The 16685-nt window shown below is 29.2% G+C and overlaps 1 protein-coding gene across 1 annotated transcript in view; it reads left to right on the forward strand.

Moving 5' to 3' along the window:
- The first annotated feature begins 704 nt into the window (after window positions 1–704).
- Window positions 705–16685, forward strand: part of RhoGAP15B (RhoGAP_ARAP and RA_ARAPs domain-containing protein RhoGAP15B) — a 63994-nt gene continuing 48013 nt past the window's right edge. The window contains exons 1-2 of the mRNA XM_075373014.1: window positions 705–1092; window positions 9408–11449. Coding sequence (XP_075229129.1) covers window positions 9423–11449 — 2027 coding nt within the window. The 5' untranslated portion in view covers window positions 705–1092; window positions 9408–9422. The remainder of the gene's footprint in view (window positions 1093–9407; window positions 11450–16685) is intronic.

Genomic DNA, 16685 nt, shown 5'->3' on the forward strand with positions numbered 1-16685 from the left:
TAAGTAGTAATATGATGGTAAGAAATAAATTACAGTAATTATGTGCTAGCTTCAGCATGAATTCAAATTCATTGAAGTCCTGATTTAAGAGGGTCCTGAAAAAAAAAATTTGTATCAAAGTATTACAAGAATTCTGAGTATTAATATGAAATGTGGTTATGTAGTTCATATATTGAAAAGTACATCAAATAAAATAATTTTTCAAGGAACTGTGACTCAGAAGTTTTAAAAAGAAATGTTTGTCATAACTTGAAAATAGTGAAAAATTACAAAAAGAGCACAAAAGTTGTGAATTTTTTCTAGTGATCAAACATTTCTTGTAAAATTTTTTTTTTAAGATTGAAGCTAAAATTTAAAGATTTTCACTTCTAGGAAGAGTTCACTTGCAGCTAAAAATCAGTACAATATGAATTATATGTACTATTTGCTCCTTACTATTTAACTCCTGTATACAGCACTTTTAGAAGAGAGTGAGGCGCTTGTACCTTAAGGGCGTTGTTTATTTTTTATTGTTCATACCATGTTTTATATTAATGGCAATAATAGTAATATTCTTGTAAAAATTCCCTCCTAATGATATTTTATTATTAAATTTAAGTAGAGCGCGTTACCCGTTCCATAAAAGGGAATATTTTTAAAAGAGTAGGGAAATTTTAAATTCATGTTTTTACTGATTTTACGCATGATAAGTAAGCGAAATTTACGATAAGTTTGAAAGTATTTTTAATTATACGTGTTGTGTAAGTAATAGTTTGTGAATTGCTGAGTGTAGGAGGTTATAGGATTTAGCAGATAGGTATATTTTAATGCGTGGTGTTAATTTTCATCGAGATACGAAAGTACCTGTTTCTTATTGTGAGTCATCAACAGATGTCTTTGTAATGGGCGAAAGTAAACATTACATTTATTCGTCCTCTTGCTCGAAGTCTTTTCCTTGTTGACGTTTGTGAAATATATATAGACTGGTGGAAGTAGTATTCAATTTATATTATGTCTAAAGATAAAAGTTGTGATTTGCGGTAACCTACAAAAAGATAAGATATGGGATGTACCTGGTTGAATTATTTCGTTCCAATCATTTGGTCCTAAGTTGTAAGTATGCGTTTTTTTGTAATTGTTTATTTTTTATAATTTAGCCTTTCTTAATTGCTGCTTGATTGAATAATTTTCATTAAAAAAAAATAAATAGTGTAAAATATTACGTTTGGTGTGTAATAAAACAATAAATTATATCTTATCTCATTTTTCTGTACATCAGTTGTTTGCTGTTCCGTGAACTGCTGTTTGCTTAAAGATATGTTTTTTTGCGGAATATCTTCGACAAAAAAGATATCTTTTTGCCTTTGCTTTTATGCTACTAGTTTTAAGTTTTCAGCTGAAACTAAGAGTGATGCAGTCCAACTGTAGACAGTATTAATTTGTTCATTGCTGAAATTCACGTGATCGTTTATTTTCTGTTTTTGTATGCGATTTGTTACTGTATTATAAAAGTAGTTCATTTTACTGCAATTTATTGCTGTATCTTTTGATATTCCAGTTCTGTTAGTACATGCAATCCTGTGTGAAATTGAAATTATGAATATAATATTTTTTATTGTATTAAGTTAACGTAGTACTGTACATCGGGTTTTTGTTGATATCTACGGATAATTAAATAAAAATAGTTACAAAGAATTTTAAAATAATTATATTTCTTAAAGAGATTCATTCGTTCATTCATTGCTACTCACTTGTTTTAGACTTAAAGTGATTAGATCCATACTCACGCACGCACATAGACACACAATATATATATATATTTTTTTCTTTCATTTTTAAATTATCAGATGGTTCACAAGAGTGTCTTTTGTGAAATTGTACTTATTACTTGGAATATTTCTAGTATACTTATAAGGTTTATTAAAAGTTTGCTGCGGGGAACAAATAGTGGTGAAGGAATAAGCTTGAATATTTTAACATTTAATTATAATGTGAAGTTTTAATTTTTGAAGAGGTGGTTTAATTCCTCATGTATTATTGTTCTGAAGTTAGCTTTGAACTTGCACAACGAGTGTTTACACAGATGTTACTGGTGTGGCATTTAAGTTCTACATGTAATTAGTCTTGCCTGTTTTCTTATATATATGTGTGTTACCTTTATTTCAGATGTGTCTTATTAATGCAATTCAACCTTTTTTTTACTTTAATAATAATTTGATATCTGTTTAATGTATTTTATTAAGTTAGCACATTTATGTTAAGTGTAATGTACACTGAACAGTTTATTGTAATTTCGGTTTGAGAACTTTTTATATTAGATATTTATGCAGTAATGAGTCTTTTCATGTGTTTATTTATCGTTTCATTATTTTATTTATTTGTATTAGTTAAAAAATTGTCTCCAGTTATTTGTAATTTACATTAAATTTGTACATGTTGAGGTACAGTAATTTTTAAGATATGATCAGTTTTGTATTTGATTGCTTATGTCATAAAATTTTCATGTAACAGCATTTACTGCAGTTTATTATTATTTTTTTAGACGTAGTTGTTAGGTTAGGTTTTTTAATTCAGTTAGATAAGCTATTCTGTTTTTTTTTGTGTAAAATCTGTTATTTATTCTGTTTTTCTGCCTCATAAAAATTTTTGAGCAAATGACACCTAGGGGCCTTTCTTCTTCGTTTACTTAAGCATTGGTAAACCCAAAATTTAAGTATTTTTGAGAATATTTTCTTGATTTTATTTTCGGAACTACACTTGTGTCAGCTTGTTGATGCTTCACTATGTCAAATGCTCGCTTATGCCCACTTAAAGATTTATACATGATTGTATGTAAATCTACTGTTGTCAATACTTAATATCGTGAATTGCAATTAACATGGAAATTACAACATACACATTCATAAGGATCGACTTGACTGAAACTGGCTGGAATTGAACAAGGTGCAGCATTTATATACGTTTTCACAGACAGTCGCGCAGATGTTCCAGGATGTTTGAGATAAATCGGAACTTCTTGTGAAGCCACGAGAATATCCGATATGGTGGATGTAAGATAAAGAGCAATTGAGAGGCATCAATTCTCGTTTTGTTAATGCAGCAGATAGGTATTGCCAAATATAAATAAATTTACTTATTCTTGTTAATTTTTAAGGTTTGTAATTAAGTCTTAGTGTAGCTTTAGCATCAAAATACCCAACATACATTATTATTATTATGAGAGGGGGGAGCGCGATGAAAATTATTATTGAAAATTGGGTTGCAAATACTGAAAGGTTGAGAAATGCTGCACTAACATAAGGTTTAATAAAATGCATAAAATATATAAATTTTTTAAATCAAGTGTAAGACCCCAAAATGGTGAAAAAACTAACTTTTTAATAATTGAAAAAAAATTGCCATGAAACTGCCAAAACACAAGATAAATAAATTATAGTAACTTAGCTTATGTATTATAAGTAGAAGTTAGAGATAATGAATTAATTATTGAGAAAATAGTAATAAGAATGCTTGCTCAGGAAAGTCCTATTAGACTTCTCACTTGTTATCATCTGAATGGTTATAAAATTTTCATCAGATGGAAAGGTTAGTTAAACAGGCTGTGATTTGCCATAGTAATGAAGTAGGCACAATTTAGTATCTCTATAGTAATGTTATATGAAAAAAGTAACATGGAAAGTTATACTGGAAACATTTTTTTTTAAACTTATATTTTACTTATTAAACAAAATAATTGAATTAATGTTCCTCAGAAAAGCTTTGTTTAAATGTTGGAAAACCTGTATTTTTTTGAAGGAGTAATTTTACTTGTATGTTTTGGGACAAAGAAATGTTTCATTAGAGTTTTATTTAAATTATCTTTATACAGTGAAGATATTGCTTCTTTTTGGCAATACCATAAAAATTGGTGAAGGACTATCTCAAAAAAAGGAAACATTGGCCAAAGATTCTTTGAGTTGATGAGATTATTAAGAACTCTTACTTAGTGTCATTTTTTAATTTACTGAAAGAAAGTTGCTCCTTTGTTTGTTACTTGTTACCAGCAGTATTGCTTTATCTTCATTCACAATTAACATAGTAAAGTTCCTGCATTTACAGCAGAAATCATGATAGTATAAAGAAAATAAATTAGCCAATTTTGTACTGTTGAATTTGCATTGCACTTGTATTATGTTTCTTAAAGTGAAATTTGATACAACTCATTTGCTTTTTTTCTAATGATTCTATTTATTTTGATTTTTCATAATTATCATAAATAAATAAATAATATCTAAATAATAATAAATGCGGTATATAAAAATGAAAACATCATTGAATTGTGAAATAATTAAACTACTAGCTATGTGGAAGTTGAATTTTCAGTCCTAATGAGTTTAGTTCCTGCACAATTCTGATTCTGTATGATAACAGACTTATTGCTTGGGTAGATATGTATGTGTGTATTAACCTTCTGGGAAAGCCACCTAAGTGATTATGTAGTAGTTGAAGTAAGTGTTTAAATTCGTCTACAAACTCTTATATTGTTCTTTTGACTTTCTGCTTCTTTCTGTTTTTAATTCATTTTCATGAAAATATTAGATGAATTTATTCATATACAGCAGTTTTTGACTGCTTTATTTTGCAGTGTTTGGAAGTTTAATACTATCAGGAACTGCTTATTGTTAAAAGAAAAACAAAAAAAACCTTTTGCTCTGTACTTCGTATAGCCAGTTCGGTCTGCTTTTCTTGTTCTAGAAAAGTTTAATTATCCGTCTGATAAGTCTGGTCTCTTCCATTCAGAAAATATGTCCTAGAAAGGAAATTTACTTCTTTCTCATTTTATTAATTATTGGGATGATCGTTTTGTAAATCTCTTCGTTTAAAATAATTCTCCAAATCCCGTCTTTTTTAATGTTTTTCCTGACGCATCACCGTAGGATCTGTCTTTCAATCTTTTCCAGTTTGTCGGTAAACCTTGTCTGGTACGGTCCAAATATGGTTTTGCATCCGTAAAGTATTTCTGGTTGGATAACTGAGTTATAATGTCTTATTTTTGTGTTTATGGACATGCATTTTTTGTTATAGTTGTTTTGTGTTTTTATTGTGGCTTTGATGAGTTTATTCTTTCATTCCAGTTTGTATTTTCTTGGAGGTTGTGTGTGATGTTTTCCCCCAAATATTTAAAGTTTTCTGCTAGTTTTATGTCATTATTGTTTATTTTTACTTTGCTTATGCATAGTGGGTCTCTCACCATAATTTTGGATTTTTCATATGAAATTTTTAGACCAATTTTTCCTGCAATCTCTTCCAGTGTTGACAGTTGGTATTTGGCCTATATTTTGGTCTAGTAGGGCTAAATCGTCCGCAAAGCCTAGGCAATTTACTGAGATATCTTTTCCTATTTTAACGTTATCTTTATTTAATTTTTTCCAATCCCTTGTTATAAATTCAAGGGCACAGTTGAATAAAAGCGGTGACAGTCCATCTCCTTGTCTCAGCCCTGTTTTGATGTCGAATGGATCAGATATTTCTTCCCTGAATTTAACCTTGGATTTGGTATCCGTTAGTGTTAGTCCTATGATTTTCACCAGTTTTGGGTGAAGCCCTAAATTTCTCAGGATTTTTAGCATTGATTCTCGATGTACACAATCATATGCTTTCTTGAAATCAATAAAAGTCACTACCAGTTGTTTATTCCTTAGTTAATGATATCCTATAATTAATTTTAAATGTAGAATTTGTTCTAGGCAGCCTCGCCATGGTCTAAATTCCCCTTGGTATTCCCCTAGTTCTTGTTCCAGTTGGCCTTTGATTCTGTTCTTGATAGAATTTTGTAAGTGCAATCTAGTAAGGAAATTCCCCTATAGTTGTCAGGGTTGGTTTTATCACCTTTTTTATTAAAGGGTGGATTATTGCAGTTTTCCATTCTTCCGGAAATTCCTCTTTGTGCCATATATTTATAATTTCTTTGTATTTTTTCTGACATGTTCTTCTATAATTCTGCAGTCGGGAAATTTTCTCCACTTGCTTTGTTATTTTTCGTTTGCTTCAGAGCTATCTTTACTTCTGCTAATGTTGTTGGAAGGCTGTTTTCTCTTGTGTGTGTGTTAGGGTGTGTTTTAATCGGGGTATTTATATCATAAGTGTAATTTGGATTGAGGTAATGAGTTATTTTTTGCCTAAAATGGGGAAATTTTTAATAAGTTTAAGTCCTAATTTTCAGGAAAATTTACACGTGAAAAATTTGCCTGGCTACCAGAATCTAACAAAATTGTACATGAATGATGATTACCATTTATGTTATTGGTATAACATATGGCTGTTGATAAAAGTATGTTTTCGTTTGACTGATTATTAAATGAACAATGACGTTATTAAATGAACATTATTAAATGAACAGGCTTATTGTTATCTAAATTAGAATCATTAATTTTGTCCATATGAATGAGAGTATTATGTTTTTTATTACAAATCTGATATCTATTAGTGACATTCATTAATAGAATGATTTTTGCATAAACAGTTAGAACAACAATTATTATCCGCCAACAAAGCTTTATGATCCTCAGTGGACAAATTTAAAAATTTTTTACATGGTAAATGATGATTTGAATTACACAACAAACATTGATTAGAATTAAATCTTGAATAATTACTAACATTATTTCCTCTAAATTATTTCTTAGAATTTAAGGTTAAGCATTTGTTAAAAGATTTGGTTGGATTGTTATAATGCTGTCCTTTGGTCCCATTATCTGTTTTCACTTGCATGTTTAGAGTGAATGCATTAATATTTTTGAGACATTGTTGTCTCGAATTAAGAAATTCAATAAAATCTTTGAAAGTGGGAAATTTTTCATCACTTTTCCTTCCATAATCTTGAAGTATTGTAATCCAATTTTGATGTTAGAAATTGGACAACAATAAATTCATACTTATTTACAGGAAGTTGCATTGCTTCAAATGAATTCATATTTTGAGGAAATTTCATTAATAAATTTATATAAAGTATCTACGGAATATCTTTTTATAGAATCTGATCTTAAAATACACTCAGCATTATGAAATGCAATTATATATTTGTTGTCAAATCGTACCTTTGATAATTCTAGAACAATAATATGATTTTTGTTAGTTATTGGCAGACCTTTAATGATAGCTAAGGCTTCATCCTTCAAAGAAGAATGTAGATAGTGTAATTTTTAAATATTACTTAAGTCATCTCTATATTAAATCAATAAATATATTAAAATAGTGCTGTCACTCTAATACATTACCTCTAAATACAGGTATATTAATTGGTTGTAGTTGTGGTTGTTTAAATATTGTATTTGAATTAATTTCTTTATTAGATGATTTTTGATCATTATTAGTATCATTTATTAAATGTTGCAGTTTGCATTCTACCCATAAGTCTTGCTTGACTTGTTCACGATCCAAAGATAAATAAACATCAAATTCCATTTCAAGTTTTGATTGAATGATGTCATATTTGTCTTGCTAATTAAGAAGATTCCTTAATTTAATTTGTAAATCAATTTTATCATCTTGTGAGGGATCAAATTGTTATGTAAAATTGTGAATTCTTGTTATAAAGGCCTTTACTGACCGTATTTGTGTTATTAATTGTTCCAATTCCATAATAGAATTAAATAATTTAAATTAATAATGTGAAATATTAAAAAAGTAAATTAAATGTGAAATGGATCAATGATATTATATAAGTGATGAAACAATGCAAATTAAGTGTAATAATAAATTAAAAAAGATTATGTAAATCATGATGCAGATCTAATTGTCGTAATACTTTTATTATAGTAATTTGATGAGTATTAAGATTCTTGAAATTTACAATTTTATCCACAGTTCTGGAAGACCAAGTGATAATTCTTCAAAATTGCAGATGATTCTTCAAAATTTTCAAATTATATTTTAGGTTGTGGATTATTCACAGCCAAAGGACCAAAAATGTTGAATAACTGCCACCTTGTTGTAGTACCTTGGTTAGGTTTAATTATTCTAAATATTTTGATTAATGGTTCAATTAAATAAGTAATAGTCTTTATTATTTTATATTATAAAGTAATTTTATTGTAATATTTGAACTTGTAATAACATTATATATGCCAATATTGTATTAACACGTGTTGAGTCATTAATGGCTGGCAGAAGACTGACCAACAAGAGCGTTAGACCATAGTTAAAAATTCATTTAAAAAGAAGTAACAGAAAAAGTGAGAAGTTATAATGAGTAACAAAAAAAGTGAGAGAATTAAAAATGAGTAAGAAAAAAGTGAGAAACCTTCATTTAAAAACTAAATAACTCAATTAAAATAACCTCATTTAAATAACCCTGAGTCTTAACAACAAGAAAACGAGGTTTCAAGCCAAAACCAAACATAAAATCCAGTTCTCTGAAGAAGAAAGTAAGTAAGATCACAAAGAATGAAACAATACTGGGCTAAAAGAAAGGCATAGAACGCAAAGAGTGATTGATCTAATGTATTCTGAAGTTCGGTGAAACGAAAAAGAAAAGAAAATAATAGATAATAATTTACCCCCAGTAATTTATTATTTATTTTTTAATGATAATAATTATTATTTTATAATTTTGTTTATCTCTACTAATTTTTTTCTTGTAGATGCTTAAATTTAAATTTAATTTTCAAAAAAAAGAAGAAAACTGCTAGAAAGGGTTAGATGAAGGAGATAAGGGGAAACTTTTCCCTTCTAGATTTTTAGTAATTAAACAGAGAAGAATATATAAATATTAATTTGTGAATTTTATGTACAAATAACTGCAGAATCCAACAATATTTTTATTTTATTTTTATACCCTTTTTTTGAGAAAGATAATACAACAGTTTAAACACAAATTTTAAACTTTTATGATGCTGACTGCAATCACTTAGTGAAAAGTGAATATTTACTTATTATTTTTTTTAGGTGTTTGAAGCTATTGATGATATATTTATTTTTATATATTGTTTAATTTTTTTTAGATTTATAAAGTTTTAAGTTTAAGGAATATTTTTGTAAAAAGATTTATTTGCCTGAATGTTAAACAGTTTATTTACATTATCAAGTCTACAATTTCATAAATTATTGATTATTAAGTTACTAAATTTTTTTAAGCCAATTGACCTTATTTTATGGTAATGATTTTGAAAAGGTTTGATTTATATCTGGTGATGGGGGATGTTTTTATGGGGTTAAAAAAAGTAATTTTCTGTTTAAAACACTTTATATTTGCTAAACTTAGCATTGTTGTAATTGGTATATATTTCTTTTTATTGGTTCTTGCTGATTTTACTGCTGCTTAAGGTTATATATTGGATTTTTTTTAGGGAAAAGATTATCTGTTATTTTTGTTTTGTAAGTTATATTGTTAAAAATATTTAAACTTTAATATTTTTTAATTCTACTGAAAAATTTTTTCTCATTTTCAGAGTTTTAATGCTGAAATGGATAGTGGTTATAGTTCGCAGTCTCCATTGCCACTACCACGAGCCAAAAGTCCTGTATCAGCACCTGTAGGAAATGCTGCTGTTGCCGGTAAAAAACCAGTTCCTTTACCAAGAAAAACTTTATTAGAATCAGGTGGAGGGAAAAAGAGTATGGATGATAAAAAACCGATAGAGAATAAAATTAAATCTAATGGCTTTAGAGAAGATACATTAACCAAAAGTTATAATACTTTAACAAAAAGCTTAAAAAATGAAATCAAATCGGCTTCTGATAGTGTACAAGAAAAAAGTAAAGCTGTTATTGAAAGTACAAAGAATGTCAGTGCACGTTTAGAAAAATCAGTACGTGGTATTCTTACAAGGCGTCCGTCGACAATTGTCTCATCTTCCCCTACAGCTGAAGAAGTGCAGCATAAATTTGAACGTTGTCAGTCATTACCGGGTGAAGAAATTTTTCACAGCATATCATTTGATTCGCCTTTAAACTTAGGAGATTCAAAACCTGAGATTATAAATTCTGATTCTGATTTTGAGGAGAGTGCCCCACCACCTTCATTTCCACCTCCACCGCTTCCTGATGAGTCACTTTATGATGAAGTACAGTCTGTGAAATCAAATAATTCTGGTGGCCATAGTTATGAAAATTATACATTACCTACATCATCATCATCAGTACAGAGTGAATGTGGTTTTCATTGTGGACAAGTCCCGATAATTAAAAAATTAAGTGTTTTCCAAGATAGCGATTCTGATAAGTCTTTAAGCAGTGAGACAACAAGATCATTAGCTGAGGAAAGAAGGAGTTGTCAAAGATCAGAATCATGGAGTTTTTATCATCCTGTTCATGTAGAACAAAGACCAGAAAGTGAATCATATGAAAATGTAGTGTTACAAGATAATGTGAAATTTAGTTCAGTTAATAATATTTATTCTCTGTCTCCTTCAATAGTTGCTACTGGCAGTAGTGAACAGGATACTATAACCAACAAATCATCATTGAATTCTGATGAAGTTGAACGTCCTTCATCTGGTAGTGAAGAACATAGCGTAATACATTCAACGATTTCACGTCCGGAAAGTACTGTAAGTTCACTTTCTGTTACTAATGATTTGTATAATAACTGGGATCCGATATCCAGAATGAAAGAAATAAGTGAAGCTAATGCACAACAAAGGGAAGAACAGAAGAAATTATTATTACCTTCAAAATCTGTTATACTCGAATTTGACCCTTTATATGAAAATGTTATGTATTCTGCATTAGAAGGAGAAGGTGCTCCGAAGGAATATGTTGAAGAATTTGAAGATATATGTCAATTACCCAGATACAGTACTATTGAATCTGGTAATGAATCTGATGATGAAGTTTTGGCTTCTTTACCTATTCCTCCAGAAAGAGTAGATTCAATATCTCAATTATCATCATCATCAGCTAGTGTTAAAAATATTCCTAATGATGTAGAATACTATTTATATCATCGAACAAAAGATAAACAGTCTGGTAATATAGAGATAAAGCCGTCATTTCCTGACCATTCAAAAAAAAATGTTGAACTTATATCACCTTCAGTTGATGAAACAGATGAAAGTGCCAGTATTTTAGATTCACAACCCTCTGAATCACCTGAACGAGAAGGTTCGCCTAAAAGACGTTCAAATCTTGTACGTTGGACTAGTATGAAACGTGCAATTAAAGCTGTTGCTGATGGTTCCAATTGGTCACCTGGTGTCATTAGAAGAGTAAGTAAAGGATCAGCACCGTCAGTTAAAACTGACCCTGAACCTCTGAAGCAAGATCTTCTTGAAAGGCCAGCACCTGATCCATCTTCTGTATTGATTCATAGTGGTTTTGTGTTTAGATCTCCGTCAGGTGGTGAAAAACCTAAAGATTTCTCTCGACGTTGGTGTAAGTTGAGAGAAGGGAAGTTAATATTTTCAGCTGAAAAAGATGTCGGAAATGGAAAAGATTTTATTTCATTGGATACAATATCGAGCATTCAGATGATCAGAGATAAAAAAACCAGGTGAGTTTTTCTCTACATTCTATTAAGTATCATGTCATTATTATTTGTATCTGTGTTGTGTAGTTCAGAATGAAACTGTTAATTAGACCTTGGTGAACAAATTATACCGAATGTGCATAGAAATGTATGAACCATCAGACCCAAGTAGAACTTTTTCTTGAAATTTAGGGAGGTTTTTGTATGGTACTTGTAATATAACTGTATAACAGCTAGATTGTTGTTAAAGTAATTACTAAATGGCTAGTGGGTTTTTAATGACATGTTTACAGAATAAAAGCAAATCTAATTTAGTTTTCCCATCCATTTTTTTGTTACACACTTATGTAGCAAACTGGTTACTCTGATAGCACCTAGTTTGCTAACTGAATTTTACTTCCTTGTACGAAGTAAAGGAAGTAATGTGATCATGAACAATTTGGGTTTTCATATTTTAATGGAAATAACCATTTTGACCATCCCTGAATTCATTTTGACTAGTTTTGATGTGACGTCTGTGTGTACGTATGTATCTCCCATAACTCAAAAATGATTAGCTGTAGGATGATGAAATTTTGGATTTAGGGCTGTTGTAATATCTAGTTGTGCACCTCCCCTTCTGATTGCAATTGACTGAACCATAAGTGTCCAAAAAAGCCCAAAATCGAAAAACTTTGGATTTTGTTCTTTTTCTTAACTGCAGTAAAAGCCCTCATTGAGAGCTTTTCAATGATATGTCATAAGTGGTATTTATTTTCATCGGTTCCAGAGTTATAGCCATAAAATTTCAGTTAATGAAATATTTGGATCTTACAAGGGAAATGCATGTTGGTTTCAATCGGACTTCATCTCCATTTTAGAATTAATATAACATCAGTAAATCGTAGCACCTTTATCTTTTCACCTTGCATTGTTACTTCGGATCTAAACTGTTCTTTAACATCATTAACTGCTAGTTCTGTGTAAAGATTAAAGTAACTGGAATGGGGAATATCCTTGTCTGACTCCCTTTTTTTTTTAGTACTGCTTCTTTCTTATGCTCTTCGATTATTACTATTGCAGTTTGGTTCCTGTAAATGTTAGCAATTGTTCTTTTATCTCTATACTTTAACCCTAAATTTTTTAAAATGCTTAACATTTTAATCTGTCTATGTTATCAAATGCCATTTCTAAGTTTATAAATGTCTTGTATGTTGGTTAGTTTTTCTTTAATCTTCCTTCTGCTGTTAGTCTGAGTGCTGAAATTGTTTCCTTTGTTCCTTTACTTTTCTTGAAATCAGATTGGTCTTAATCTAACACTTCTTCCACTCTCTTCTCAATTTTAATTCTAGTTAAAATTTTTGAAGCATGAAAATTAAACTAATTGTTATGTATTTTCACATTTACCTGATCCTGTTTTCTTTGGTATCATGATAACACTCTTTTTGAAGTCTGATAGAACTTCCCCTTTTTCGTAAATATTACTCACCAGTTTGTATAATAGGAGCCTTTCTCCCATTCAAATCCTTTAATGCTCTATTAAATTCTGATCTTAGGATTGTATCTCCCTTTTCATCCTCTTCTACTTACTCTTCTTCCTCTATAACACCAGTTTCTAATTCATTTCCTCTGTCCAGCTCTTCAATATATTCCACCCATCTACCAACCTTTTCTTTCATATTATAAATCGGTGTACCATCTTTATTTAACATATTATTAGATTTTAACTTATGTACCACAAAATTCTCCGTAACGTTCCTGTATGGTTCATCTATTTTACCAGTGATCATATCTCTTACCACTTCTGAACAGTTTTCTTTAATCCACTCGTTCGCTGATTTGCACTTCTTGTGTATAATAATTATCAATATGTTCTTTTGCCTTCTTCATCACTAGCATTCTTATACCTTTTATGCTCATCCATCAGCTGCAATATATCCTCTGATATCTGAGGTTTTCTACCAGTTCTTTGTTCTGCCTAAGTTCATTTCTGCTGATTTAAGAATCTCCTTTTTAACATTCTTCTTTCTTCTATATTTTCTACTTTATCTTTTTTACTCAGACCCTTGTGATGTCCTCAAAAATCTTCTTTACCTCCTCTTCCTCAAGCATCTCTGAATTCCACCAATTCTTCTGTTACCTTTTCTTCAGGTTTTTAAACCTTTATGTACATTCCATTATCACTAAATTATGTTGCTACACAGTATCAATGTCTGCTCCTAGATATGCTCTGCAGTTGATGAGTTGATTTCTAAATCTTTGCTTAACCATGGTATTATCTTTCTGATACCTTGTAGTATTGCCCAATTTTTTCATGTGTATATTCTTCTATTATGGTTTTTAAACTGGGTATTGGCGATTATTAATTTATACTTCGTGCAAAACTCAATAAGTCCTTCATTTCTTTTATTCAGACCATATTCACCCACAGTATTTCCTTTCTTGCCTTTTCTGATGCTTCCATTCCAATTTTCAACTATTATTAAATTTTTATCTCCCTTTATGTGTTTAATTGTTTTATCAATTTTCATATATACACTCTACTTCATCATCATCATGGGCACTTGTAGGCTTGTAGTTGTTAACAATCGTTGTCGACTTAGGTTTTGATTTTATGCTGATTACAATGGTTCTATCGCTAAGCATTTTGAAATACTCTACTCTCTTTTCTATCTTCTTGTTCATTATGAAACTTACTCCTGCCTGCCTTTTTTTGATGCTGTAAATTGTTGTAAAAGTCTATAAACCAAGATTTTATATATTTTTATAACATCTGTTATATATTATATTTTTAATGCGGTAAGCATAATTTTACTGGTAAGCATATTGCGGTAAGCATATTGTACAAGTAATATATACTTTTTTAAATCATGGGTTTATCATTTGTTTAAATCCAGAAATTGTTCTTTCTGCAAATCAGAACTATTTATTGTGTATTGTCCTGCTGGAAAATTTTAAGTTATTGTATGGTAACATTTTCTAATCATTTCACATAATTAATGTTTTCGATTACCATTGCTCACAGTTAACCACAGCTATACTGAAATTAAATAAAATATCAATAACTTAATAAATTATTAAAATTATGTTAGTTTTTATGATGATTTTAATTTGTTTAATTAGACTAACATTAACTGTGAATGAAATCCTTTATGATCAGGTATTATTAGTGGTTTGTTGCAAACAAAAAGATTTGCAATTGTTATCTTTACTTTGAATTTTATCAGTTTATATGAAACTTAATGATATCTTAGCTAGACTAATTTTTTATTATTATGGAAGTGATATTCATTAATTTGTTTTCTTTCTGAGAATGAAACTACTCATTGGATTTTTTCTTCTCTTTTATTATTATGGAAGTGGTATTCATTAATTTGTATTCTTTCTGAGAATGAAACTACTCAATGGATTTTTTCTTCTTTTTTCTGGTGACACACACACACACACACACACAGAGAGAGAGAGAGAGAGAGAGAGAGAGAGTGATGGGGGTGATAATTATAAAAATATGCATGATTATTTGTAAGATGATTTGAGAAGAAAAAAATTATGAGTGATTGTGATAATATTTTAATTACTGTTTTCTTCATATTTATTTTCTTTATCATAAAATATTTATGATATATAATAAAAGAGATAAATTTATATATGCCTTAATAATAATGGGGAATGACCTGTGTTCACTAGATATAATAAACAATTGTACTCTTTATTAAACTTAATACACTGAGACTTATTCTATAATTATATGTTTTAATAGTGTGATGTATAAAAATAAAATTTTCTGCCATTTGTTCTTGAGTAGCTATTTCATTTATGAAATTTAATAGATTTATAAGGGGGTTTTGTGTCGTAGTTGGCTTATAATTAAAAAAAGATTAAATTTATTAAATATCTTCAGACTTCAATAACAAGAGGAGGTCTGAATTCAAACTAGGTTCAAGCCTCTCTCTTCATTAGATTGACCAATTTTCTGTATTTCCAGATAAATTTTTTCTCCTGGTCCCATTATAAGTTAAAGGCATTTTTCAAAATCCAAGATATTGATCAGAAAACTAGGGATAGAATGTAAGTTGTATTCTTGCACTCTTTTCCAGCCAGCTTTGACTTATATGCAGTAGCATATAAGTCTGTTATTTTCCTCTGTTATTGTTAAGGTATGCAAATTTCTTGCCTTTGGATTCCTACTGCAGCTTTTATTTTATACGGGGTTTTCTTGTCAGTTTATAACATTTTAAATTAAAATTTAAAAAAAAACAAAAAACAAAATCCAACTTAAAAACTAAGTAATAAAACTTTTTCAATTCTTCTTTAAAATTTACATTTTTTGAAGTCCAACCCGATTAAAAATTAACTTCCACCACCATATTACCAATCAACTTTTAATTTTCTGATTTCAAAAAGTTGAAATTCACAGAGTTGAAAAAGTGTTATTTTTTAATTTTTTGGAATTTGTTATTACTATTTCTTTTTTTAAACATTACCTTTTAAGTTGTTTTCTTGTTATTTATTTAATTTTTTAAATCCTGATCCGTAAAAAGTTACTTTCATTCCTTTACTACAATCGTATGGATGCTTTATATCTCAAAAATTATATAAAGCAGTTTTATGGAATAAAAATGATTGTAAAGTAATAAGGGAATCTTAAAGATGGGAGCCCTGTTTAATTATCTAGCTTCCTTCTCTGATCTATAATTCTAAGTTTTAAGGGTCTCTTATCCCTTGGTTATTTAACTTAAATATTGTTAGACAGTAAGGGTTAGTTTTCCTTCTAAATGTTTTTATTTATTATATAATGTCTAATGTCAGTCCTTTGATGCTACTGTAAATTAATGCTAATCAAATAAAAAGTACAGTCTGACTATTACTTTATGAGGACCCCACTCCTCTTATAGGATGTACAGAATACGGTTCTAATGGGAGATTAATGATAACTTTTTAAATTAATGGTTTATGTGTAAAACAGTGGCATCCCTGAATTTAGACTTAACTACAACTGGGTCTTTTGCACATCCGGTGAAAATAATAGGGTTTCTATTGGAAAATTAATACCGTAAATCTGTATAATATGTTCAAATTTATTATATAAACCACATCAAATATCAAATCTTTATGATACCAAATGTGATAATAAATTCAACAAAAAGCCTGACTAGAAAAACTGCTGATGCAGTCAATCTTTTAATAAATTGTGCTTTATATATATATATATATATATATATTGGGAAAGTAAATTAAGTATTGGTTATTTGTATAAAATTTTCTATATATTTTTTCATTC

This window comes from Lycorma delicatula, chromosome 8, assembly GCF_047948215.1.
Source record: "Lycorma delicatula isolate Av1 chromosome 8, ASM4794821v1, whole genome shotgun sequence".
Taxonomy (NCBI): Eukaryota; Metazoa; Arthropoda; class Insecta; order Hemiptera; family Fulgoridae; genus Lycorma; species Lycorma delicatula.